The sequence below is a fragment of the Anopheles nili genome, chromosome 3 (genome assembly GCF_943737925.1).
Source record: "Anopheles nili chromosome 3, idAnoNiliSN_F5_01, whole genome shotgun sequence".
NCBI classification, from domain to species: Eukaryota; Metazoa; Arthropoda; class Insecta; order Diptera; family Culicidae; genus Anopheles; species Anopheles nili.
This window is the reverse complement of record NC_071292.1, coordinates 70,874,172-70,901,170: the sequence shown is the minus strand read 5'-3', so window position 1 is coordinate 70,901,170 and position 26,999 is coordinate 70,874,172. Positions and strand designations below refer to the sequence as shown.

Genomic DNA, 26,999 nt, shown 5'->3' with positions numbered 1-26,999 from the left:
TTTTCCATCGAAAACCGTGAAAGTGGGTTGGGAAAAAGCCAAAGCAAAAACGTTGCAGTAACGTGCATTGAATTCCCTCAATCCACTGCATACCGTAGCTGGCTTCCCGGTTTGTGAGCTGAGCCGTTTGGTAATGATTTACGGGTTTTCACTTGATCGCCATTCGAAACGGGCCACACGTGTTGGACGAACGATATCGTAAACACGCGTCTTAAACAAGGCGCGTGACAGACTTTAATGTAGCAGGCGTTAGAGAGAGAAAAAAATTGCACGAGCAACAGTTTTGATGATAATTTTGTTTTTAGATGTGTTTTGAAGATGATAAGGTATCAAATTGAAGCTATTTATTTCAATTTTTTCTCATCGAATATCCTTTCTGCTTACTTCCAGCATTCACCATGGATGGATCACCACCAAAAGCCAACCGGAAGGTGCGTTTTTCTCTACCCGAGCCCGCGGTCCCCGCTGTTCCTTCGACAACTCCTGTCCAAAAGCAACGGATGGCCCACGGCACGATGCAGTACGTGAATGGAACGCTCATCAGCCAATCTGCACAGACATCAACCTCGGCCCAATCTCGCTCTCACCAATCCCTTCAAATCACACCCACGCCCACATCCGCCGGATCCGTGACCGGATTCAAACCGAAGGAACTGAACAACAAAATCGTACTTCACCTGCGCCCATCCGTCAGTTCGCTTGACAGTGGCAGCGAGTTGTCCTCACCGAAGGGTTCACCAGGTGGCTCCACCGATGCGAATCGAGCATCGAGACAAAAACCGTACGCGGTGAAAAGCGGGTCCACTGGTGCTTCTGGTGCCGGTGGGGCTAGTGGTGGAGGCGCACGGTCTCTCAAGTCGCTGCCTCAGATTAACCAGAAGTACCCGAGCACGGAAGACGTGAATAACAACGTCGGTGGTGTGAATCGGCAGAGACCAGCCGAAGATTTGAGCAGCTCGATTGCTGGAGGTTTGTGGACACATCCGTCTAAGAAACCTACCATTATACTGCGCACGATTTCGAACAGTAGTACACAAACGCATGCCTCGAAAGCCCCGCCGATTTCGGGGCGAACTCGCACGAAATCGGTTGGAAAACTACCGGGAGGAATGGGGACCGGAGGGCGCCACCCAAAGGGCCTTATCTCACCCCACCTGGCACCGATGGATGGCAGAGGACAGGAGAGCCTGTCGGGAGTGAATAAAATTCCGGGCGAGTCGATTGCACCAGTCGATGGAAAGGACCGCCGTGGCGAGGAGATCAACGTGTCCAGTATTATTCGCCAGCCCAATGTAACCGGCGGTGGTCATCGATCGGTGTATGGAAAGGGCGGACAGTTTCTGGTCGTGCCGGAGTATAGCGACAGGTACGAGGGCATGGAGACGGCCGTTTCAGTGACGGCACATGACGAGGAGGAGGACGAACTCGATGATAGTGAGCAGGATGGAAGCCGGGGTAGTGGTGGAGAAGAACGAGGTCTAAACGGCCACGAGCAGTCTGAGAATGGCGGTGATGCGTCGAAGGACGACACGAAGTTCCGGTGCACCCGTGACACGAACCTCGGCCGGGATCGAAACGCTGCACAGTTTTGGGACTTTGTCGAGAGGTGGCGCACGAATCGAGCACTCAAGAGAGAGGATAACCACGAACCTAGTGCACCGGTTAGTACGTCGGTACTTATTGGATCCGAGCGGACGAAGTCCGACAACAAAAGGTAGGTGTTGTATACTCGACAAGCGAATTTTAAGCTGCCTCTATCGATTAGTGTGAACCTGAGGATAATTTATGGCTTTCAAACTCTTTAAAATGTTATGTATTTTTGGTGTTTGAATAAAATTTGAGTAAAAAATCGACGATGAGTAGGAAGCATGCTCAATAGCATGCCTTAACCATGGCCTAATCATGACTTGAATCGAAGCGTTTTTGAAGCGTTTTGTTATACGAATTGAAACGCTTTCCATCGCTGAAAATAGATGCCTCCCTTAGTTTTGTTATACTCACCCCTAACGATCTTTTTCTGTTTCTTCTTTTATCCACGTGAGCAAATTAATCTATTTTTTGGTTTATAAAGTATTAAGTAAATTGAAACCCTTCTGTAGGATCGTACAAGACAGGATTTAAGGATATCTTCAATTCAAAAGATCTGGTTTTGCCCGCGGATTTCCGTGAGAATTTCAGAAGAGAGATTTTCCATTGCTTACTCTCTCGGTGTTTCTGCACAACGAGCTTATGTGCCTTTTACTAGCGCAAAATTTTATCTTATTTTTGTTTAATAAATATTTTATCAGTGCTTCGATTCATTTGATGTGCCTTATTAGTAGTAACCTAACAAAAAGGATAAATTAGTAAATTTTGCCAGCAACTCTGTCCCCGTACAATTACGTCACATATTTGGACTATTTCGGAACACTAAACGAATGCTATTTTTTTTTAAAATTAACATTTAGTAACTAAGTCTTAATATATTTTAATTTCTTCACGATACGCTACACATGCAAAATTATAAACTCTTCAGTAAACTTATTGATGTGTATGATTTTTGACCACTCCATACCCCACAATGTGCGATTTGGCGCGGTTTCGCATCCCGGCTCTCGAAAGCAGACAACGTTCGATTCAGTGCAGCTTTGGAATCTTAACGGTGTGCTAGTGCGTTGCCAGCAAAAACACTCATCGTTCGCGAACGAACACAGTACTATTGTTTGCTTTCAAAACTTGTGCACAGTGAAATTAATTTCCTCTTCCTCAAGCGATCGCTTCACACTGCGGCTGTGAAACACGCTTATTATTGCGGTCAAGAAACGCACAGCAACGGCGCTATAAATCGTGAGTTGTATATCTTTAAGAAAAGCATTCAAAAACTGCCACGTTATTTGGTACGTGGCCTGGCGGCATTTGCTCAACGTTGGAGGTTGAGCATTAAATTCGAGTGCGTGTGCAGTCGATCAAGGTTGTATCGGTTGATCGGTTGAACTCCGGCAGTGAATGTGAATGCACGAGCTTGAGCGGCTAAGGCAGATTTCCATCACTTAGGAAATCCAAGCCAACGGTTTCAAACCGATTCGAATGCCAGCAGTTTATGCGAATAGAAAAACACGCCTCCGATGAGTGTTTGAAATTCGAGCAATTTCGAACAATTATAGCTTATTGTATGCTAAAAAAGCCGCACACGCCTGCGAACGATGGGCGTCACAAACGGAGGGCGTTAAAAATAGTTATTGATCGCACAATTCTGCTGCGTTGGTTGTTGTTTCATGATGGACAGCTCCACCCAAAGGGGCATCAATTTAACGCGCTTTTCCAGCACTCACCCTGGTTTAATCGTCACCGGTGCCCTTCCGGTTGCGCGATATCGCCACCTTGTGATATCGGAATCGCGTACTTTTTTTGCATACGGCCCATTAATCCCTTCGGATTTGGTACAGGCTTTTGTTAATCCAATTCGTAAGGACATGGGCAGAAAACACGTACGTCTGATCGACTTTCGGTGTTTCCATGGCGTTCTTGCGTGCAATTAATTGAGTGCACACGAATCCGTGTTTAATTATTCAACCGAAAAAAAATTGAGATGCAACGGATAGCGCATAATTGGGGATGTTTAAATCCCGGGGGAAAATGTCGTTTTCCCATCCTCGTTTTTGCACCCTGTAAAACCCACTCACCGTTGATGTTGCATTTGGTAGGTGGCAGCAAAATATTCCCGAATAAAGACCAACTTGAGGTGCAGCGTGGAAGAAGGGTGGATGTGAGAGAAAAAATGTCGTCATTCCATCTCTGGGAAATGGAAGAAATATGAAAAAGAGAACACACCCATATAATTAAATGGCCACTTATCGGGTGAGCAGGAGTCGTGGAAGAGAACAAGGAAAGGTAAACAAACATGGTTTACACGCTCGTTCGTTAAAAATATCAATCCAGCATCGATACCCTCGTCCGCGCCCGGTGTTGGTGTGAAAATAAAGTCTCCTAACCGCGCCGATCGCGCCAACGGATGTCGCTGAGCCGGCTGCCGAGACAGTGTGGCGTTTGACATTACCGGGCGATGATGGGGGAGGTTTGTGTCCTGTGGACCGAAAATTGGAGCAACCCCAGTGCGGGTTTCGACGTTTCTTTTTTATTTTGCGCAGCACGTTTCCTTCCGCCGTCGGCACACGAATGCGATCACGCGGATGGTCGGGATGGGCTGTCATCACATAAATTTAAAATAAAAGACTCAAAAATGAAGACAAAAAAAGTTCACGAAGGACCAACTCAACGGGTGCAAACGGAACAGAACGGCCATTGGAAAAAATAATGTTTCAAGATGGGCGCATGCGATGTTAACGGCTCTAAGCCGTGGCGCGGGTTGAATTGAAATGCAGCGTGTTTGGTGTTGATTTTTTTAGCCGTTGCGCGAGCTGCACCTCGAATGAGGGGGTGGAAAAAAAACAACAACCCCAACCCCGAAAGCGATAGCATCATCCACTGAGGGGTTGGCAAGGTTTTCGCGGGTAGAACCTTGCTGTGCGATGTGCCATTGACAGCTAAACAACAATTAATATAAATCAAACATTGCGCATGCAAATTGCACCGTTAGTGTTGATGGTTTTTCACCATTTCTGCCTCTCGGTTCGCATGGTACCGGATGGGCGGTAACGAATGCAATCGTGGTGACATTAACTGCGCCCTTGTTAGGAAGAGATATCTGTAAGTCCGGAGCCGGAAGAAGCAAGTAGCGATAGTGATCGGACGTTTTCGAGATCTAACGCAGCCTCCAGTACGACCGAGGCAGAGGACGAGAGAGAACATTACGATTTGTGGTTGATAACGCGCCAAATGAACGCGCCCTCTGGTGACGCATGATCGCAACTAGCAAACGTACAGCCATCTTGCTAGTGCGGCACCTCAATTACTTCTGAGCTGGCGGGTAAATAATGGGCAGATTGCTATCTAAATTGACTTGCTTTGCGCATGGTCTGGTCCGGACGACCGAACCACCTGCACCCGTACCGGAATTGACAGGTGATAATTCGACTCTCCTACCTCGGTAGTAGATTGCGAACTTCTGGTGGACGGGTGCTTGCGCCATTCCCAGACGCCTCGTAAATCAAATGTAAAGACCCCGCGCGTTCCCGGATTCGGTGTGGCGGCTCGAGAGAGAAAGATAAAATGAAAAAAAAAAATCAACAATCAACACCGCGCAGTGAAATGGCCGATCGGTGTGCCGGATTATTCGCGCACCTCATCTTTGGGTGGGTAGTTTTACGGTGAACCATACTTATCGCACATCATTTTACCGGGGGTGTATTTATTTAGAACGTCGGCGTTTTGAGTACGCCGCAGCCCTTTCCGGCGCCAGTATGGGAGTAGATTCGCGTACTAGCAATTCCTCCGTAGTTCAGGAATGCCTCATTTGGATCGACGAGTAGAACGGGAAAAAATGGAAGTGTTTCAGCAGAAAGTGAACCACTCGAGGCGTACCAGTAGATAAACACCCACGTTCAACTACACCGATGTGAGAATCTCGTTCCTTCCGACATCAACGAGGGGTATGGGATTCATTTCGCGGTTTCCGAAATACCGCATTTATTCTCCCAGTCGTAATAGAGTCAAAATTCACCCCGTACGGCCTGAAAACACGTAGTTCTTTGATGTGGATCTTGATTTGTTGGAGGAACTTTCGCGCAAAAGGCGAAACACTCAATCGACTTTCTTCGGCGTGATTTATGCTACCAGATCCACTTAAGCTAGCGATCGTTATTAATAGCCTGCAGAAGTACAGGAGTTCCGCCAGCTGAATCAATGTATCACATTGAATCGACGTGTTCGAGACACGGAATTCCCTCCACAAGGTACAATCAATTGAGGACTACTGCTGGTGATGGTTTGCAAATTCAATTCCACCAATTGACCCACGAAATAGGGTGTTGCTAGCCCATGTACGGCAAGATCCGGGAAGCTGAATGCCACGTCCGGAAGCTATCGATACTGATCGTCATCGGTCATGGGCAAACTGGACCACAACGATCCCTATGGATCGTATCTGGTACTCTTCCTGGATGATCCGATTGCCACGAACGGTCTGGAAGGGTTCACGAAGTCAAGATCTTCAACCCGTCAGGGGTCTAGCGATCAAGTGCGTGATCGCACACAGTTCCACGCCGGGATGAACGCATGAAAGATAGCGTTTATATTTCATCCAATTTCGGTTCAATGCATTTCGCCATCTCGCCGGGTTCCCCGAGCCGAGAAGGAGGAAGGCAAAAATCGACGAAAGGGAAAACAATTTTTCCCACCGAGGCACCCCGTCGGCAGAGAAGTTGTAGGGTAAATATTTACTCACCGAAGAGATGAATGTATCGCGCACGCCGTCCTCCGACCGGCCATTCGCCGTCCATTTCCGAGTGCTGACGCGTTTCGCGGATATTCCAGCTGCACGGTTGAGACGTTGAAGTTCCTTTCGAAAGGCTATGCGGCGACAGTGATGGCAGCGGCAACAGCAGCAGTGGTCACGGCTTGTCGGGATGTGGAAACAGATGAAAAATGACGAGCTTCGGCTGTGTGCAAACTTACTTTGGACGTTGGAGGCGTGCCTCGCTGGAAGCCAGGATCTTCGTTTTCATCAACGGCTGGGGAGGGTGGCAGTGCAGGAAAAAGGGGCAAGGGCAAAACCCGGTGGGATGTACGAAAATTAGCCAAACGTTTATGCATGCTCATTTATCAATCCGTACCCAGCATAGCTATTAATAACGCCTCCAGGACTGGCAGAGTTTGCTTACTGTTTTGCAGAAACAAGCAGCCTACGGATGGAGAAATTCTAAAAGCAATTCCACTGAGGATGCGAGAGATAGAAGCGAATTGCTGCGTCATTCGCGAACTAAGCATGCATTCGCGAACCAAACAGGCTAATTGGCAATGCTGCGTACTTTAAACAAGGGGGTATACTTCATGGTTGATAACCTGAGTCTACGGGTCTTATCAGTCGACCCGAGAGCATCGAACGGATCGGTACAAAAAACACAGGAACGTAAAAAAAAACATAACCTCCAAACGTAAACATCATTCTGTCGGTGGTTCGGTGGTCCCGCGATTGTGCGATTTTCCTGGTGCTATCAATGATGCCGCACCCCAATGAGGCGGTTATGAAATCTCACCCCAAAACCGGTTGATTCGAATTCCCCACCGGTTTTTCTTGCTTCGTATGGACGAACGATAAGAAGACCGGCTAGCCGCAGATGTGTAAAAGGACATTGTGTAAACGAATAGAATCGCACCCCGAAATCACTGACAGATATGTTGCGTGGAAAGACGTGGATGTTTGAAATCGCGCTACGCAACTCCACATGTGCTTCTGAAAACCGCTTCGAGCCGTTCTGCCGGCACTTGAGCCGAAATCAACTGGACCGCAATCGCGGTTTCGAGTGCGCCGGAGGATTTCTCCGAATTTCACTAATGGACGTCAGACCTCCGAACGTCAGACGTCAATGATGGCGGCAGGAGAACGAATCAAACTGTATCGATCATCAGAGCAGGCGAGAGATGATGGATTCATCCCTGTCTGTGTCCGGGATTGATCTGTTGGCACGTTGGCCGAATGGCAAGGATCAGCGCCGTAGGATTTGTGGAAACTTTCATGGAACAATAATCCAAACAGATCCTCGCGTCCCTTTGGAGAAGGTCGTAATTGTAACGTCAGGAAATGTGATATCTCGCACCTTGAAGGGCGTCCAAAGACCGGTTAAGAAATATACACAACCAGGTGTTGAGAGAGGTGTGTCGCTTTCCTCAGCTACGCCATCAATGTACGCCATATTGATCGAAAAAATGAGGACCATAGAGCGTGGAAAAAGAAAACCCCACACCTCACCATACTCTATTTTACACACGTTTGATACCATCTGTGGATGAGCTAGTGGCGTTTGTAAGAGGAGTGGATTTAAAAATAAATTACCAGTCCTTTGAACTTCTAACGGGTGTTCACAAGGTGGACACTACGCATTCACGCACGCATCCCTTTTGTGTGGCGATGTTTTTTTAGGTGCTGTTGTGTTTTTTTTGCCTCCACTTCAACCGCGAACAGGGATTCAACGTCCGAACAGATGGAGCGCACATCTGTTTTCGTTGGACACTATCAAACAGCAGTAGTAGGCTGTGGGTTGGGGAGGCATCGTAAACAGAGTCGCGTGGAGGCAAAATTAGTCCCTTTTCTGCGTAAAAAAAGGTGTACAGTTGCAGCTGAATGGAACGGTAGAGATCTAAACGGAAAGGTTTCTAGCTGACGCTGTGCTTAAGTATTCATCAGTCGTTTATCGTTCGCTTAAGTATTCATAAGTCGTTTGCACCCAACCACATGCAAACTGCCCGAAACAGATTTCGTGACAACGGTGCATTTGAACATAGGTTAAGAGCACGAATTTGTTAGGTTAGGAGTGAAATTTTGAAGACATCACATGCAATCAACCAAACATGCCTGTCTCATAGCGGTCTAGAACAAATACGATGCTGTGGTAACGAGCGCATCTTCCGTTTGATTAGTCTTATCTGTGCCGGTCGGTTACTGCGCAGCGTTTATAGCTATTGCTTAATCGCTTAGTACCACCGTCGTTTAGCATCAACCCCAAGGTGAATCATGCTCGATTGCATTGTGGAGGCGGTCTGGTAGACCAGAAGCCTTTAGCCATTTAGCCTTTCTATACGCTCATTAGTATGCACCAGGCCATACGACCTCAACCTAAGCGGATTGCGCTTGGCATTCGGAACTGCGTCTGGTATGGATTATTGCTTTCGATTGCTGCACTAGCGCGTGGGTGTATGTATGTGTGTTTCTTGCGGTCAATTGCGGTTAATGCACCGATTAAAATACACCACGAATCGTCAACGGGTAAGGCATGTTGCTGGGTCGCGTAATGGAGATCTTCACCGGAAGTGAATGCACGAGACACCGAAGAAGATTTCACCGTCTCCCAGTCGGTGTTACGTCAGGCTCTTTAGTTGCTCCCCCCGGGGAGGTGACATGTTACCGTGATTGACCCCACCGGAGGGGTTGAAGCAGCTGCACCGACGGAAGCACTCTGCTCTGCTCTGCTGGCTCAGAAACTCGCCAGGGTGCCACGATTCGATGTTGCTCTATTTATATCGATTGATCGGGGGCAAGAAACTACCGCAGACGCACATGGGCCCCATGTGGGAAATGTTGTACTACTTTACTGCCCTCCACTCCCTCGGTTCCTGCCCCTTTTCGTCCTCAGCATAAACAGCATGCTGGGACAACCCTACTCGGCCTCCCTGCTAGCACGTCCTGGCGTCTCGCTCTCCAGTCCGCTGGCATTTAGGACAGCCGAGTGAATCGTGGTGAGCCTCATCCCTGCTCTCCCCTCCCCCTCCCACACACACGCACATTCCCAACCGCCCGGTCATTGGCCATAGGGATGCGTGAGGGATGTCTGCTCGAGTGTGCGGATTGTGCAAGATGATGCACGCGGTTCGTCGAGGCCCTGGCAACTGATGCAACCGCGTGCGTTCGTCGTTACGCTTTCATTCGACAGCACTTTTTCGTGATTAACTAGCTCTCCGAGATGTAGTCGTTGGGGATTGTGAAATTTGGGATCCCACCCGTGTGTTGAAGGTGTTGCAGCAACCCTTAGAACCTTTCGAAGAAAACCCTCTTTCTCTCTCTAATGTGACGTCAATGCGCGTTTGAGTGCCTTTCTGTGAATCGCTTGCAATAAACCCGCACTAAAACCTTTCCATTTCATGGTGCTTTAGCCCTACGCTCAGCTCGCGGATACGCGCCCTCAGGATGAGCCTCGAGCAGGTGCCAACGGTGACGACGCTGCTGCGTGCTTCCCGGGACGCGAACGAGTACCTGCTGAAGGAGGTGTTCCGGGACATCCTGGAAAATGGCATCTCAAAGGACAACCTCAACTCGACCGATCGCAGCGGACGGGTAAGTCAGACTGCTGGGTGACACATGTATGAGAGTTGGAGACATTGATTCCTATTGGAAGTAATCTCATCGCATGGCCCGCGTTCGTGTGCATTATGCAACCGACAAACGAACCATGACATAGAGACATTACCGAAGGTCTAGTGAACGAGAACAAGCCCTAGTTTGCCTGCTTCCCTTGGCTGTTTATGAACTCCCATCCGATGAGAACTCGTAATCGAACCGGTTCGGACGTGTGGAGCGTTAGAATCGGGATGATTGAAAACATGAAATGAGAGGCTAATTGGAGCGTGTCAGATGGGAGATTGATTGTCTTCTGGCGGTGTGTTGGGGTAGGATTTGTTTCGCAAAATCTATCCATCCGTATCCTAGTTGGCTTTGCGGTAGACAAATGGAACAAATCACTGGCAAAGGAGCCATTCGTAGAAAATTTCCTAGCCGATGTGCCCTTTTGAAAACAACAGGCTGTTGTGTACGAATTCTTCTCGCCGATGTTCTTTCGCCGCTTGCCGGTGTCTTTAATAACCGATTGAGCAAATGGTAATTTTCCGCCCGTGTTTACGCGCTTGCCTTTCGCACCGCATTCTTCTGGTGATTGTTCCGCGCTTTTCCGAAGATTAATTAACCTTCGATGTGGCGCGTCGGGCCGGCATGATCTATTTACAGGATCTGACGCGATCGCATGCCGTTTCCCGGGTGGGATCGCTTTCAATCGGGGGTGAGTTTTCACCATACGACTTTAGATGCACCGACGGGAGCCTGATTCATCCACAGCTCGCATTAACGACCATTTATCGCCCACCGTGCTGGTGTGTCGTTGCATGGAAATTCCCCGGCGGGAAAGCGTTCAATTTCCCGGCGTAAACACCGCACGGGAACACGGCGTCGTAGTGAGGGTAAAAACGGGGTTTTGGCTTTCCGCTTTTCCGGGAAATCTTCACTGAAAACTTCGTGGTCACGCAAGAAAACGGAACAAAATAACCGGACAATGAAGAAACGCTGCAAAAAAAAACACCGCCGGCATAACAAACGGAAAACAACTAACGCCTCCATCGGCGTTCTGTTCTCAAAAACAAAACCCTCGCTCACATTTTCTCGATAACATTGTTATCCACGCCCACCCTCGTTGAGACTTTCTAGTGGCATTTTGTAAACTATTCGCTTCTCGGGACAAGCTCAAATACATCAGGAATTTCTAGCGGCTGGCACGGCCAATCGGTGGGGAGAAAATCAAAATATGAAAATAACGAAATAGAACAGCATAACGAATGAAAAACCTCCCCAACTCCCCACAGACACACAGTCGCGTAGTGTGGTGGGCATTGGGGATGCAAAAAAAAAATAAACGCGTGATATAGGGATCGGAAAAATGGGGTTGGAAAATGGATTCGGTCGATCTTTTGCGGCGCAATTTGTTTACGCTGTCGTCCGGTGCTTCGAGCTCTGCCGCACGGTTCTGGTTTAATTGTGTTCCGCGAACAACAGCCGCACGAGTCGTGTTGTCGGTGGCCATTGCAGTTGGCAGGTTGGCTTCCCGTTTTATTACGGTTGTTGCAACGTTCACCCCACACCAGGACGGCGCTAGCAACTGACGCATCGCATACTTTGATTGGGCGATGTTTTTTGCGGCGACGAGAATGCGGCCTTTATTCGCATGCCGTAGAAGGTGGGCGATGATTTTCCGCTAAAGGTTGTCCTTTCAGTTAGGTTTGCGGGGTGAGTTAGGTTTGGACCCCGCAATTTGATGTCACGGTGAGGATACAAACCATAGCTTCTGAATACCACGTGGCTGTCGATAATGAACGATTGTACAAACGCTTCCTTCCAACGGCACGGCAGTTTTGTGTGCACTTGTATTGAAAGGAAATGAATTGATATTTTAGTCTCGGTAGTCGCGACCGTCGAAGCGATGTTTGGCCTTCGCGCTTAAATACGTGACAGCTGGCTGCTTCCTATCGGGCAGATTTCCTATCGAACGAACGCCGTGCCGTTTCATGGCCAATTGTTTGGGGGTTGTAAAAATAATAAATTCTTACCCCATCGGTGGTGGGTTGTTTCCCCCGGCTCAAGGCTTTTTATCGTTCACCTTCTCGTTCCCGTTGCAGACGGCCATATCGTACATCTGCTCGACGAATTTAACTAACTTTTTGGAGCTGTTTCTGCAACTGCCCGGCATCGATGTTAACAAACCGGACAACGAGGGCAACACTCCGTTGCATTTTGCGGCACAAGCTGGTAAGTCGATGGGGACGATCCCGTATCACGATCACTGAGGAAAGGACACTCAATGGGAGTTTTCGAATCCTTTGCACAGGTCTCTCGGATGTGGTTAATATGCTCATCACCAAGTGCCGCAGTTTGACGATCGACCCAAAGAACAACCTCGGTTTCACGCCGCTCATGAAGGCCGCCCTTCAGGGACGGACACGCTGCGCCAAACTGCTGCTCTTCGCTGGTAAGTGTGCCACACGGCGGGTGCTCTCGGTGAAGATGTTTTCTATTTAACTTTTTCTCTCGCCACCGTGGTGTCGTTCCGTGCTCCGTCATCCGTGCTTACCATCCCTCGGACAGGGGCATCGCCAGTCGAAACCGATGCCGGACGAGGGTTTAGGGCGGAACAGTGGGCCCGCTTCTGTGGCAGGTAGGTTGAGATATCTTGCGGTGAAGGATCAGAATGGTCGGAATAGTAATGTTCACTTCTTTTTTCTCTCTCACACACAATAGGCACACATGTGCGGAAACGATAGAACAATGTGCCCGTGCTCGGTTGTTGGACAAATCGACTCCTTGTGGCCGGTGGTCGCATGACATCAATATTCCGGTGGACAAGAATGCACTTAAGGCGCGAAGCTGCAGCATTACGCCACAACCGACGCAAAATGGTACGTCCCGGAAGGACTTTAGCTCATCAAAGTTTAGCTGGTTGCAATTGTTTTGTAAACACGTGGTTCATTGCTCCACCCACAGGATTCCGCTCGAAGTTCCGCAAAGTATTTCCCTTTAACTTCAACTCCTCCAAGGACTCGAAGACGGCCAACAAGGAGGGCGAGGAGAACTACACCAAGGATCTGGTGAACTACCTGAAGTCGGCCACACTGTGCGTGAGCGGCCCGGCCCTGTCTGCCAACCGGAAGATCATCCAAAGTCTGATCCGACCGTTGGAAGTGCCAAAGTAAGCCCGGGGATACATGTGGTGTGTACTGTGCGCATACTAACAAACAGTTGGAAAGCGAGCACGTTGCCAAAACTGCATCCATCCGATTCGCAAGCATACTGACCCTTACATTGACCTACACCTAACTCACCCTACTGATGTATGAAGATACCCCCGTGGGAGCCATGTGACCTGCATGCTAAAACAAAATTTGGCTTTTTTTTTAAACAAAACCGCCGCTTAACCACCCATCCGGCATGAATGGTGCACGTGCTAATCTGGTGGGCGCCCTCCGGAAGGAAGGCGGCAGGTGTTGGACGATCATTTGACATGATCCGTTTCAGCTTACATTAACTGTTCGAATCCCCTTTGCTCCACCGTAGACTAGAGGTGACGTACGCGAATAATAACGCGCTTATCAAAAAATACGAAGCGTCGCTGGAAACCAACGGATCGACGGACACCTCCCGCCGCAGTTCGGTGGATAGTGGTTCTACTGACAGTCGGAACGCGACACCGGCACACTCTCCGGTTCCAGCACGAGCGAAGGTTCGAAACTAGAGCGAATTGGACGGCCTAGGGTGCGATTCTGGAGCGCAACTGTACAGCACACCAACAGTGGGATCGTCTGCTTCGGTTGGTCAATCAACACCGCAAGATTATGGTTAGGTTTACGGCTTCCAGACTAACATATTCTACTCAGCTGGGCATATCTCCTTTGCCGAATACTTCAACGGCGGTGGCACTATTCTTCTCATAGACTGCTAGTGTACCCTTCACCTTCTAGAGACTTCACCGTTTGCATCGGTTTATCGCTAGGTTGAATATGTATGAAACTAGATGTTTAATGTTACCGTAAAGTGTAAGCGCAGTATCAGTTCGTCATGATGGGGTGCTATGGAGCACGATTGCATAGAACATTGCAGGGGAAGATGGCCGTTGATCTGCATTCTCCCGTAAGATAGGTATAAGCGACACCAAACGCTGTTACACGATCATAGTAACGGTGAGAATGTAATGCTTTATAGAAACAAACGTAAAGTAACTGTGTAATAAAGTATATTTTTAACGACAATGGTGTAACAGTAGTATATGTGGTTTTATTCAAAAGCAAATGCAATTTCGTTGATACGCATGCAGTTTTCGAGACTGTACTACGGCTTGGTTTATGGCTTGGGTTGTATAACAGATAGCGCTGCGGTTCCTACCCTTCTATCCATATCCATAGACGGACGCATCATTTTGCTGTCAACCTCCCCAGTGGGTGTCACGACTGTCAAGGGGGCAAATTAAAAACACAAAAAAAATCAAGCAAAAAAGGGAAACAGCGTCGCGGCAGAAATATTTGTCGTGTCGCGCTAGCAAAATTGTATGAAAAGTATCTTAAAATTGTGTCCCTTGTGTGGTGCCGTGCCTGTAAGCGATGGAGTACTCCGGCGAAAATATGCAGCGTTCTGTCCCGCAGGGAAATGAGCGGGGTTAGTTCGTCTAAATGTTCTACCATCGTAATTGATTAGACGCTTCCGTTTTGCTGGGGTGTTTTGTCGTGTCTTGCCGCAAGCTACTTCTTGGAGCTACTGGCAAAAGGCGGTTTCTCTGTTTCGTAAAATAGTGCACGTGTGTTTAGTGTCTCAATCTGCTGGTACCAAGCGTTCGTCCTAATTTGCTGTGCGCTTTCGCGCTTAGTGCATCCTATCTCTACTGCACCAGGGCCCGCGCGCGTGTGTGTTTATGTGTGTGTGTCAGGAAAATTTGCGCGGGTGGTTTGGCGAGGAGGTTGTGTTTTTCCTCCCCCACGGGCTTTTATTGTCGACTGTTCACATGCGTGTGTGCCACTGTACGCTTAGTAAGTGCATGTGTGTGTAGAGGGGTGGGGTGTATGTTTGTAAAAAAGCGCGTTGTTGATCTAAGTTACGCAAAGTGAGAGCATAAAAAAAGATAAACAAAACAACCAGGTGTTGTTGTTGGTGGGCGCGACTGTGACAAGGCGGGAACTTAGCGTAGGAAAGCGAGTTAAGGCGATCCTGTAAGGAGGGACAATTCATCTGCACAACACCCACAACCTGCTTGAACGATGATGGCCTACAAAAGCGTGCATATTTCCGAGCTGTGCCGGCTGTGCGCTTGCAGCAAGAGTCCGCTGGTCGGCATTTATTCGGAGGAAGGCCGCAAAAAGCGAATCAACGCCAAGATAACGGATTCGTTGCACATTACAGTGAGTAGCGCGTTTTGTTAACGCAAAAAAACCCACCCTTCTTTTCTCATATGTAATGCTCTCTTCCTTCCACCTTGTCGGGGCTTGGCCGGCCTTTTAGGTACACGAGACCGACCGTCTGCCAAAGTCCGTGTGCACGGAATGCCTGAAGCAGTTGGAGATGCACGACAAGTTCCGCGAAACAGCAGTGGAAGCGCAAGGCATGCTGGAGAGCTGTCTCAAACCCGCCAGCATGGAGAAGAGCGGTATGGTGTATATTCGGCAAGCGAGCGATCAGCCGGCTCAGGCGGCCACAGGACGAACGCAGACTGCACCATCCGGCACTACAACTAGAGTTGTCCAAACGAAACAGACCACAACACAGCAGGGCCAACAACAGCAGCAGCAGCGGCAACAACAAAAACCGCCCCAACGGTCACAGCTACCGGTCAGTACCGCATCGATGGTGATAACCAGCAGTCCAAAGAATATCGTTCACACGGTGAACGGGACGACGAATAGCACGGGCACGATGTCCCTGACGGCCGTACCAACCACAATACGGACGTCGAACGGGGATCAGCTTAGTACGATCATTCAGGCGGTTGGCATCAAACCTGAAAACGATTCGAACCGCACGATCGTAGTAGGGCAGCCACAGCAGCAGCAGCAGCAGCAAACGCAACACGCTGCCAACCAATCACAGATATTGACGATCCAAAATTTGCAGTCAGCGACGCAGCCGTTCGCGAAAACGTTCGATGGGCAGATGACGATAAGGGCGAACAACACGCTGTACAAGCTGGAGAACGGAACGCTCATACCGATCACGTCGAAGGCCCCCGAGGTGCAAACGCAGACGTAAGTCGGATCGAAATAGCGCAACGTGTACCTGGGTTCTGTCTTTTAAACGCATCATGTACTTTTTTTTCTAGCAGGACGTTAACACAGGTAGACGAGTTTTTAAAACCCAAAGTGAGCCCGACGAAGCTGCTAAAACGCGCACAGCCTCAAAGCTTGACGGTAGTTACAAAAGCATGCTAAAACATTCGTAACACTATTGATTGACGATTTTTTTATGTTGCCTCTGCAACGTCAGGTCGAGCCCGTTCCGGTAAAGAAAAAGCGAATCATTCAAATCGTAAAAAATCCGCCAGTAACCCAAACGTCAGTACCAAAGACCACCACGACTGTTGGTAACATCACGATAGAGAGTCCCTCTGTTGGGACACTTCCTGTGGCAACACCCGCTTCGTCCGGTACGATCGTGTGCACGACGGGTCCCGGGACTATTTACACGACCACCCCGATCAGTGTGCCACAGAAGACATTCGTGCGACCGAATGAGGTAAAGGTCGTGTCCGCCGGAAACAAATGCCTGCTGCCGATTGTAGTGAAAAGCGAAAATGCATCGGTGGAAACCACCGGGACTAGTACCGTCCCTAGCGTGACGATGTCGACACCCGCCATTACCGGCAACGTGCCTCAGAATTCGGTGCAAGTTTTGCACGTCAAGGTCGGACCGGATGGTGTGATGCGGTTCGCACCGGTGCAGCATCCTCCGCTTGCGATGCAACAATCGACGATGCCACAGTACAGCATGGGCACGGTCACTACCAACGGCCAGCAGGTTGCCTCTCTGCCGCCTATGGCCATTTTGGGACAAACGCAACCGATGGTACAAGGCCAGATAAGTGCCGGTAACTACGTCACGCTAGTCGGGAAAACATCATCCCAAACGCAAACCGTTGGTGATGCTAATGGGCAACAGATGGGTGTCCTGATAGCGACATCACAGGCTGCTCAATCATCGCAGCAACCTGTTCCACAGCAGCAACAGCAACAACACCAGCCACAGCAGCAGATACAAATACATCAAACACAAATCGTAAAAAAATCACAGCCTACTCCACCATTGCCAACAGTGCAACAGCGCACCGTAACGGTCTCTGGGGCTGGACCGGTGCAAAAAACCAACCCACGAAGCATTCCAACGGTTCGCAAAGCTGCTCCAACGCAGCCGACGAATACGCTACCTAAGCTTGTACACGTTACCACTGGTTCGAAAACGACCACCGTCGCAAATAGGCCTGTGAGTAATTTGAAGAGCACCAGTACTACGGCCAGTACTGTCGTTCGGCCTTCCGTGACCGCTGGTCGTACTGGACAACAGACAACGACCGTGACGGCGACTGTTAGCAATGGTTCCGCGCACAATAGTTCCGCAGAATCGGCAGATTTCGACGAAAGTGGACCAGAGAGCGGTGAATCGGACCCCAGCCGAAGCGTACAATCAATGATGGCTTCCCAGCAGATGAGTGCGATTTCGGCCATGTCCTGTAAGCAGGAACCGATGGGGTCGGATCAGCTGGCAAGCGGAGGTACTGGCGGCGAAAACGCGGGCACGGGTGTTCGAAGAGATCCAGCCAGTGTCAGCTTCACAACATGTGCCGTCTGTCAGAAGCAGTTCGGGCGGAAGGAACATCTGGTGCAGCATTTGAAATCACACCTCGGGTTGCGGCCTTTCAAGTGCGAGGATCCCACATGCAATAAAAGCTTCAACCGGAAGGAGCATCTGTTGCGGCACCGGGTTTCACATACCGGACAGAAACGGTTCCGCTGTGACAAGTGCGATAAGCTGTTCTCGCGCAAAGACAATCTCAACAAGCACAGAAAGTACGTTGTCTCAATGGTGGAAACCATAACGAGATTTGTTTTTTCATACATCCATTTCTAATTTCATGTAATCAATCTTTTCAGAACGCATCAAGAACAGCCTGGAGCAACGCAGTCAATGAAGCATAAATTGACGCATGACAGCAGCGGAGAGGATCAGGCAGCGCCAAAGGTACGTTGCTAAGCGACGGTATAATGGATAGATCATTCGGTAGGATCTTACGTTGTTTGAGGTAATCTATGGCTTAACGCAAACATTTTTTGATTTGTGTTCCTTTATCATAAGCCACCATTGAAAAAGGAATTGGTCGTTAAAGCGGAAACAAAACCAGCTGTAAACAGCGGTATCACCTATGTGGAATCGCCGGTTATATCGAAATCATCCACACAACCACCACCCCTTGCTCAGACGCCTGTTTCGAGTGTGGTGACATCTGACCCGGCGACATCGGTGGTGCAGTCCTTGCCGCTTACCATCACACACGTTCCGACTAGCAGTGCTACCATCCAGCTGCCGACTATCTGCGCCAACCAACAGCAGGTGCATCAGCTGATCCAGCAGCAACAACCCCAGAATGGTACGACGCAGCAGCAAATTATCGCCATCCCGGCGCACATTTCGACTGCCAACGGTAAACAGATCATTCAGCATCTGCAAATAACGCTACCGCACCACGTCACTGGTCAGACGGTATCGACGTCCACGTCGTCGGCGGCCACCTCCGGTAGTGTGCAAAATTCCGTATTTGCCATGCCGCCGAACTTTATCTTCGACACTTCGCAGCTCATGACGACCAACCGTCAGACGTAAACGGTCGTCGGGATTCCACGCTCTCTTTGTCTCTCATTTTAGCGTTAAGTGTACAGAAATGTACGAGGCGTCGTTGTACGCTGTACTGTTAGGGATCTAGTTCACGCACGTGGACGTAAGGGAAAATCTAGTCCAGGCACGTAATGCATCGTTTTCGTTTTCTATCCCAAGACTGCATTTTTGTTCCAAATGCGTTCAATTGCCATGCGGTAATGCACGGTTGCATTTAGAAGCGATTTCATTTTACCTAATGATCATAACACAAATGACTGGTGGCCCCTGCTGCCAGCCGATGTGTGAATGTGGCAGTAGTCCGTTGTATTAGTCACAGTATCTCGGTTAGTTTAATAAATAGAACGCATGCATTGCATATGTTCTGCGAGCATACATACTCTAGCCATCTATTGTACAAACGTCCCATACGCCATGCTGTTGTACAAAACGATATGCTTTAAGTACGAGTAGTAGATATCCTGGAAGTCTGGGTTAATTGATGATTAAAGAATGGACTCCCACAATATCTTGTTTTCTCCACTGCATTATGCACACTTGCGGCCCTATCGTAACAGGACAGTCAATCAATCATCCGCTCTCGTAGCAGCTAGATTTTTAGTCAACAAAACACAATTGTACAGTATTAGTTTATAATCAACAGCATCAACTAGCATAAATCACACACCTGTGAAGGACGTTAGTGTGGCAGTTTTTGAAAGCAGAAAAAAATTAAATATGCGTATCTCAGCGGTGCTATGACACCAGAAACCGCCGCTTCCGCGTGGTTGGTTGTACATAATTTTCAGCGAGAACCCGTTCTCTATCTTATGCCAGTTAATTCGATTGTTTTTCCGCGCGTTCGCTTGCCTGGAATGTTTTAATGAACCCGGCCGGGTGATTGATTCGTGCAAAACCATCACCTGCGTCTCCGGCCCGCGGAGTCCGTAGGGTATTTAATATGTATTTATTGACCACTTCGCTCATAATTTAACACGGGCACATTCCGACCATCGGCGGAATGGCGTGCATGGTGCGGGTGGAATAGAATGCAATCTACATGTAGACTAATTTATTGACAAAAGTACGTTAAGTTAGAAACGCTGTATGCCGGTTTTATTGCCAGGCAGCCCTCTAGTAACCGTCTCCCCCGCGACACCTGCTCTCATTTCATCCGTGTTGTTCCTTTCCGTACATTGCCAGCAAGATCCGGGGCGGGTTGCGGTGGCTGCCCTTTGGTGTGTGTGAAGCAAGATTGTTACTTGTAAGAGAAACCAAATATATGTATCAACTTTGCATAGTTTGTGCATAAAATCTGTGAAAATAATGTGTCCAAAATCGTGCAATATATTGTAAGCTATCCGAAATCGATGATGAAGAGAAAACGCCAGCCAAATAGTACTACTACTGTAAGTAGTATTTTTTAAACTTTTCTGGGTAATTGGTGTCAAAATTGGTTATTAAGTGAGCTGATAGAAGCATACAGCAATTGCGGAAAAGGGTAGAAAAAAGGATTAAACATCTAGCCTAATGTTGTTAACGTTTCAATTCACCAATGCTACTTATTTACTCCTTTCATCCAATGCGAAAAATAATACGCCGAAATGAGACTTTGAATGCTGCTATTTACGTTTTTTGTTTTATTTCTCTGCCAAAATGTGCCAAGCAATTACATCGTTTTGTTTTTCATTCATAGATGCTTTCCATTTGATGGTTTCGAAGAAGCGTACGTTCCATTTGGCGAGCATTGTTCGGCAATTTAGATGTCCCACACGAGCTTAAAGAGAAAATCGCAGTTGTTGAACGTAGTCACGAGGTCTCTACAACGATCATCGTTATAGTTCCAGTGTTGTTCGGGACAATCCTACCGGATGAAAGGTAAAACGAAATGTTTCAGATGATTTGAAGTTCTTCTAAGGCTTTTAGCGTCACATTTACCCTGTATATCATGGCGAAGGCACACTCAAGGAATCGGCGCGAGGATGGGATGCACTGGCTGGAAATGCGGTTTTGCGCCACATCCGTCAAGTAGAACACGTTGGCCTACAACAGCATGGAAGTTTCATCGAACGCGCTCTTCAATATCATACAGTAGCACACAGTAACAAGCTACATCTACTCACCACCTGCATCATGTAGCACTTTTTAACGGCAACTTTTATGACCGGTGTCCAGGCAATAGTATCATTCAACGCTCGAGCCAACAGGACCTTTTGTGCTTGTTCAGGACGAAACGTTCGATCCATCAGCACACGTGTTACGTTGAGGACACACTCCCCATGACACTGAAACCCGGTAAACGGTGGATTATCGTTTTGCTACAGCAATTCCTCACATCCTCGATACACTCACGTTGACACGAAACGGTTTCGGTTCAGCCGGACTGGCCGCGGGAGGCATCGGACGCTTCCGGCACAACTGGACGACTTCCGGTGGCAATATCTGAGGCATTTTGCAGCACTGTCGAATGCTCACTTGCTCTATCTTGCGTTTGCATTCCTGCTCGGAGAACTACGGAATCAAAGGCGACACTGGAATCAACTCGTTTTCCCCGGAGTAGTCGAGAGCAGTTACCTGTGCACTTCCAAACCAGATATTTGCCAGCAATACGGCCAGGAGCAGTGTCAACGCTACCAAACGAACCCGTTCCATGGTTGTGAGAAGAATGATAGCTTGAGGCGCGTTGTTCGGTACATATTACCCGACACTGGAACACTCCCCCATTCGGTCATTAATTTCAAATCAACGAGAACGCCGTGAGGTCGTTTTAAAATATTTATTTACACACACACAGCACAGCACCGATTAGAGTGCGTAAACCCGCACGTAGTCCACTGTTAGCTCTGGTTCCGTCCACGTCCGGTACCAGGTGTTGCGGTTCTGGTAGAAGAAATACTCCGCCTTCGGGCTGGTGTTGTTCCACGGTTTCGGTGTTCTACCCTGTCCGGTCTGGATAAGGTCGGGAAAATCCTTCACACCACCAACGCCAACACCGAGCGAGATGTAGAACTGAAAATAGGCAGCAATTGCCAAAAAAAGAACGTTTTTGTTAAAGCCTTAGAGCCCTAGATGGATCCTTAGAGGACAAATCTTACTTCACGATCGAACGGTGCCAGAGGTGCTTCCGCATTCCAGTGAGTTGCCTGCGTCAGGTTGCGTTGGTGTGCGAGCTGGCGGAAGTTTTGCCGTAGAGTGCCGTACTGGAACCCATCGATGGTGAGGGCAATTTGTTCCGGTGTCCACACCAATCCGTACACGTGGAACTGATCGCCAAAATGATCATCATTCACGTTCGAGCGCAGGAATTCAGACCGGACGGGTTCGGTGTTGGTGATGAGCACACCACCTCGCAATCGCCGGCCATCAAGCTGCTTTCCGTCAGCCGCCATTAGCTGACGGTTTGCAAGGACATGGGCGATCCACATTTGGCCGGAAGCGTAATCGGCAAATCCGTAGAAGTTTTCATACGGCTGCAGGTAAAGCTCTGAAACGGGGATTGGATGGGAATGTGAATCCAGCCTTCGAGGACTCGAAACTGTGGAGAAACTCTTACGTGGGAAAATCCAATCGCCCTTTGGAAGTTTCGCGCGTATCTCGACGCGTCCGTATCGGAAGCGGAAATAGTTTTTGGTGTTTAGTTTTGCCGACACGACGGGCGGGAGAATGGTCGATCGGGCGGCTTGTCGTTGGCATTCGTACGGATTGGCCGTGGGAGATTTACAGCTGGCAAATTATGAATCAAAATACATCATTCATTAGGGGTGAGCGAGTAAAAATGTGGATAAAAATTGGCAGAACTTCAATAGACAATCCATAGGATGTTTCGCGGGTGAGTGTGATGAAAAAGCGAACTTTAAGAGTAATGCAATGTGCAATATAAACGCGATACAAGACATCAAAGCATGCTTGGATCAGGATTTTAAAAAAAACTCAAAAAGCTTGATACACTCCCCAGGTTATTGGTCGAGTTATTCAGCCAAGAACGCATTAAAACTGTCTATCTTTCCGCACATGACTTCTTACCCTGAGAGCACGAGTTCTCCAGTCCGAATCCGCTCATCCGTATAGACCCCGTCCGCAGTAACAAGTGTTGGGACGATGATCAGCCGGCCCGCCGCAATGTAGCTGTTTTCCGATAAGTTCTGGTAGGATAGGAATTCGGCCGACTACGAAAATGGTGAAATGCAGCATTAATCCGGATTGCGCCTCCAGTAATAACCTCTTCACGTTACCTCCGTGTCCAGTGGAATGCGGATCTCGTGCTGCCACTTGGGTGCGAAGGTACCCTGTTCGAAAGTGTCCTCGAAAATCAGCTTCCCGGCACAGGTCGACTGACCTCCGTTAAAGGTCGTCACAGTTTTCACGCACGGACTCACGGTTGTGGTTGGTTTTGGAGTGGTCTTACGTGTTCCCGTTCCCTTCGGTCTGTTAACCGTGTGTACCTGATCCTTGAGCCAATAGCCAGCATTTTCGAACTGCACGTACACCCAATAGTAGATGACTGTACCGTGTGGGAGCTGTGGTTTGGTGGTTTCGTACGTCCACTGGCCGTTGTCGTTGGGCTTTACAATGTCTTCGGTGTAATCTCCTTCCTCGAACCGCTCGAAGGGTTTGTTGAGTCGCGCATGGAATGCAAACATCTCCAACCCGGGAGTGTCTGTGGGAGTAGGGCGAAAAAGCAGGAATGTTTAACCCCCTTGGTGGTTTGCCAGCTCGACAGTTTGCACTTACCCGGAATGCTGGCACGGAATCCTCGCATCGTTGGATACTCGAAGAGTACCTCTGGAATGGTGTAAGCCACAGCTTGACTTAAAAACAAGAGTCCTAAATAGTGCAGCCAATGCATTGTGTAGCGTGTTTTGAAAAGGATCGACCGGTCAAGCGCCTTTTGACAGCCGATCGCTGATAGACGATCTGCTCCACTGTGCAAGAGTGACGTCTTTCAAGAACTGGTTTGGAGCGCATGTGAGTTTCGAGATCATTTGTGATTCTCGTGGTTTCTCCCGACTGCTGGCTCTGTCCACGTTCTATCTGCTTTATTTTTATACAACTGGGATCGAAGAAGAGATTGCTCTCAGATGGTGCCCTTGATCATCTTGGGACTGGCATTCGCTCTTCTCTTTAAAAGCATATGATCAGCTAGAAATGGGAGATTCCCTCACTGGCACATGATGAGAGAATGGTGGAATGAAGATCATCAGTTATGTTTCATTATGGAATTATATTACACCCAATGTATGCTTGTGAAGGGTGTTCACACATAAGCGATTTATGTAGGAAAATTCTTTGAAGGGAAACTCTGCTCTTTCATCCAGATATCGTTCGTAAATTCGTAGAAAATTGTTTGTTAAAACAAATCAAAGCAAACCAGTATGAATTTCATTAGATTACTTACTTACTTATCAGGCGCTACAACTGCTTGGCGGTCTTGGCCTTCATTTCATTAGATTAGACCAAAGCGAATCAATGTGAATTTCTTCCGAACATGAATATCATGAACAGAAATGGATCCACCCTTGACTGGAATCCTTGTACTATTTCGTGAATTGAAACAAATGTAAGCAAGTTTTTCATGACTGAAATACAGCTTAGATATTCTTATGGCTCATATTAGCAAATCGAAAACATAACCGAAAAAAACCATCTACACCACATATCACACGGCCGAGAGTACGTAAACAGCCTGCGGAGTCCGTTCCGTCGGAAATGGCCGGAAAAGCATCGGCCTTCCATTGTTTGGTTGTGGCACTGAAGCGAGAGGAAACGTTGTAATGTATTAATACCTCTCCATCAGCTCGTGTTTCCTGCCACCGCCGAATTAAGTCATAAATTCGTTACCCTGCCGCGAGGATATCGCTGGATGATAACTTGCTCTGTAGTACGGGATTCACGCCCGCAGGATAATTTTGATGTGCAGAATGGCATAAAAACGCCTCACCGATCGAGCGTAGGAAACAGTTGGGAAAAAAGTACATGCTGTGAATTCAAACAACCAGGACGGAACTGAAGCACTTGCCCGGAGGTAATGAAGCAGAAAAAAGCTTCACCCAAACAATGAAAAATGAAACATGGAAACAAACATACCGAAAGCAAACAAAACGGCCATACGGCGGTTGGTCTGCCGTTGACGCTGCCGGTGGTGGTAATTCGGGAAATACTACCCGAGCTCCACCTACTACTCGTTCCGTACGCGGCCCTTAACCACCCCCAACACCTCCTCAAGGCGTGCCGCCACGTTGCGTAAACAAGATGTTAATTAGTCGAGAAATGGAGGGCCCCTCAAAACTTTCACCCGAAGCTCGGTTCGTGCATCAGGCTGCGGGCTGCAAGCATCAGGATGTGGTGGAATTTCCGGAAATGAAAAGCGTGCCCTTCCGGAGCATGGTGTTTGGCGATAGGGCTCGGGCGAAGTAATGGCGCGAACCGTGGAAGGTATATTAAGTTTAGTCTTCTTTTCGCCACCAGCAGCAAACCGATGAAGTGCGGTTCACTTGACGGGAACACTTTTACGGCCGCAAGACTCCTTCTCGAGGGTGGGTTGATGGGTGGTGACAGCCGGCGTGGAACAGAACGTGATAGTACAAAGGGCGAAAGAATTAGTTTGCCGGTCGAAGGGTGATAAGGTTTTTGGGTGAAGGTTTTGACCTAGCTTTGATAAAACGGGTCGATGAGCGAGAGTTTTTTGAGCACTTTCTAATCCGCAGACATTTTTTGTTTCTAGTTAAATGTACTTTTGATATGCGCAAATTGGGTTCTTAATATGCGGCCACGTGTTTCATTTGAAAATTTAAAATCCGCCTACTACGATTGACAGCCAACGAGACGTCATTTGACAATCGAACGTTAAATTGGTGTCTCAAGCTCACATGAAAATACTCCAATAAAGCTCATAAATTGCCGCATTGCTTCGTATTCCTGGACCATATTTATACCTTCCTGCATTCCCAAAGCTCGGTTCAATGCCTCGCCGTTTCTATTTCGCTGACCCGTGGGCGTAACATATGGAAAACCATCCATCTTCGCCGATATCGGGACGAGCTGGAATTTTTATGCAAATGCAACTCCCACCCACCAAAAGCCCCGTAATTTATCTAAAAGCAAAATTATTCTGCGATAAACCTATCCATCCGTGTTCGCGCCCCCTCGGGAAGGGGCGTGTTATAATTTTCCCCGCACGAACGCCTCTTCCTGCGCCCAACTTGCCGGTTTGTCTATTTCAATCATTCGCCGTGGCCCATCTCGCTTCCTCCGCCCCCTCCCCCCACTTGGGAGTGGCAGAGGACGGTGGCAAGGAGGTAGGGGAGTAGAGCGAAGGTCAAAGGACAATGCTTCCGGCATTTTGCCCCTTCCTGGGTATCCGCTTGCATCTCTCCTTACCGGTCCGTTCGGTCGATGGCAATTTTGTCGTCTCTCCGCGTGCGTCCTCCAGTTCCACTCATCCTTCTTACGCCACCCCTCCAGCAGCTTCCATAGAAATGCTAATTTCTTTCATTGAAAGCAAAACTTCACTATCACCAGCGCCCATCACGCCGCATGACGTCATAGAGCACCGGGTGGTCGGGACGTGGTGAGGGTTGGCAAGCAAATAAAATGGAGGCTCCGTGGCTCCAGTTGCCCCCGAGATCGATGCCATTAGAAGGGAAGTGAAGAGGCGTAGGGGGTTGGAAAAATCGATAGCCCCTCTCCGGTGGCGGTTGTGGTAATGGCTGTTATTCCACCCTGTTCGATGGATATGCAAGGAAAGCCGTAGCCTGAAAAGGGGTTGGTGCAGGGTGGCCCAAAGCTAGCACCAGGTAGGCGGTGATGGCGGGAAGTTTCCGAGCGATTATTTGGGGTGATGTCGGTGAGAAGTCGCCTATCGGCCACCGTTTTGGAAGCGACTAGTTTCGTCATACGTCAGTGTGACAGCGCGCCTATTTTCGGTTAAAACGAACACAAAATCGTGTGAATTTTTGCAAAGAGATAAAAGGGCGCCATTGACCGAGGTTCGAATCTACAACGGCAACCACCTAACGGTCGTTGATGCAATCATAGTTGGCATTGGAGGATACCGTACGTCACTGTGTACGGTTCCTTTGCTGCTAGGATGGAAATGGATGACGATTACCTCTCGCGTCAAGGCACCGAACGCTAAAGGGTGTTGGTGTTGAATCCGCTCACAAACCGAAGGTCCTGTCCTGACATCTGTCATCGTTGCTGTCGGCTTTGGCAAAGGAAGTGCGATCCGGTGAGACGCCAATTCAGCCAC

General features: G+C 48.6%; 4 protein-coding genes across 4 annotated transcripts; 2 read left to right on the top strand and 2 right to left on the bottom strand.

Annotated features, from left to right (window-relative positions):
- Positions 1-398: 398 nt before the first annotated feature.
- On the top strand, positions 399-14,109 carry LOC128723325 (uncharacterized). Its single transcript, XM_053817053.1, has 8 exons — positions 399-1,714; positions 9,745-9,925; positions 12,031-12,160; positions 12,240-12,380; positions 12,497-12,566; positions 12,650-12,807; positions 12,893-13,097; positions 13,463-14,109. The coding sequence occupies exons 1-8, from the start codon at positions 399-401 to the stop codon at positions 13,638-13,640; spliced, it is 2,379 nt and encodes a 792-aa protein (XP_053673028.1). The 3' UTR covers positions 13,641-14,109.
- A 1,044-nt stretch (positions 14,110-15,153) lies between these two features.
- LOC128724975 (transcription factor Sp4) lies at positions 15,154-18,760 on the top strand. Its single transcript, XM_053818694.1, has 6 exons — positions 15,154-15,294; positions 15,395-16,134; positions 16,212-16,296; positions 16,373-17,949; positions 18,034-18,121; positions 18,236-18,760. Exons 1-6 carry the CDS (start codon positions 15,154-15,156, stop codon positions 18,758-18,760), a joined length of 3,156 nt encoding a protein of 1,051 aa, XP_053674669.1.
- Positions 18,761-20,510: 1,750 nt separating this feature from the next.
- Positions 20,511-21,256, bottom strand: LOC128726983 (uncharacterized). The gene is made up of 4 exons (XM_053820840.1): positions 21,104-21,256; positions 20,875-21,036; positions 20,690-20,794; positions 20,511-20,615 (listed from the first exon to the last, which is right to left on the bottom strand). The coding sequence occupies exons 1-4, from the start codon at positions 21,200-21,202 to the stop codon at positions 20,511-20,513; spliced, it is 471 nt and encodes a 156-aa protein (XP_053676815.1). The 5' UTR covers positions 21,203-21,256.
- Positions 21,257-21,556: 300 nt separating this feature from the next.
- On the bottom strand, positions 21,557-24,726 carry LOC128724974 (beta-1,3-glucan-binding protein). Its single transcript, XM_053818693.1, has 7 exons — positions 24,590-24,726; positions 23,483-23,673; positions 22,984-23,408; positions 22,775-22,917; positions 22,305-22,474; positions 21,847-22,235; positions 21,557-21,760 (listed from the first exon to the last, which is right to left on the bottom strand). Exons 1-7 carry the CDS (start codon positions 24,724-24,726, stop codon positions 21,557-21,559), a joined length of 1,659 nt encoding a protein of 552 aa, XP_053674668.1.
- Positions 24,727-26,999: the final 2,273 nt, after the last annotated feature.

Excerpts from the sequence above, each read along its gene's own strand:
- LOC128724975 (XM_053818694.1), top strand. The coding sequence starts at position 15,154 with ATGATGGCCTACAAAAGCGTGCATATTTCCGAGCTGTGCCGGCTGTGC. Across the intron at positions 15,295-15,394 it reads CGGATTCGTTGCACATTACA|GTACACGAGACCGACCGTCT; the intron begins GTGAGTAGCGCG and ends CCGGCCTTTTAG. Across the intron at positions 16,297-16,372 it reads CACAGCCTCAAAGCTTGACG|GTCGAGCCCGTTCCGGTAAA; the intron begins GTAGTTACAAAA and ends CTGCAACGTCAG.
- LOC128723325 (XM_053817053.1), top strand. The coding sequence starts at position 399 with ATGGATGGATCACCACCAAAAGCCAACCGGAAGGTGCGTTTTTCTCTA. Across the intron at positions 9,926-12,030 it reads CGACCGATCGCAGCGGACGG|ACGGCCATATCGTACATCTG; the intron begins GTAAGTCAGACT and ends TTCCCGTTGCAG. Across the intron at positions 12,161-12,239 it reads GCATTTTGCGGCACAAGCTG|GTCTCTCGGATGTGGTTAAT; the intron begins GTAAGTCGATGG and ends TCCTTTGCACAG.
- LOC128726983 (XM_053820840.1), bottom strand. The coding sequence starts at position 21,202 with ATGCCTCAGATATTGCCACCGGAAGTCGTCCAGTTGTGCCGGAAGCGT. Across the intron at positions 21,037-21,103 it reads CGAAACCGTTTCGTGTCAAC|TGTCATGGGGAGTGTGTCCT; the intron begins GTGAGTGTATCG and ends ACCGGGTTTCAG. Across the intron at positions 20,616-20,689 it reads CCTTCGCCATGATATACAGG|GATTGTCCCGAACAACACTG; the intron begins GTAAATGTGACG and ends TTCATCCGGTAG.
- LOC128724974 (XM_053818693.1), bottom strand. The coding sequence starts at position 24,726 with ATGTACTTTTTTCCCAACTGTTTCCTACGCTCGATCGGTGAGGCGTTT. Across the intron at positions 22,236-22,304 it reads GGGCGATTGGATTTTCCCAC|AGCTTTACCTGCAGCCGTAT; the intron begins GTAAGAGTTTCT and ends TCCCCGTTTCAG. Across the intron at positions 21,761-21,846 it reads TGGCACCGTTCGATCGTGAA|TTCTACATCTCGCTCGGTGT; the intron begins GTAAGATTTGTC and ends GCCTATTTTCAG.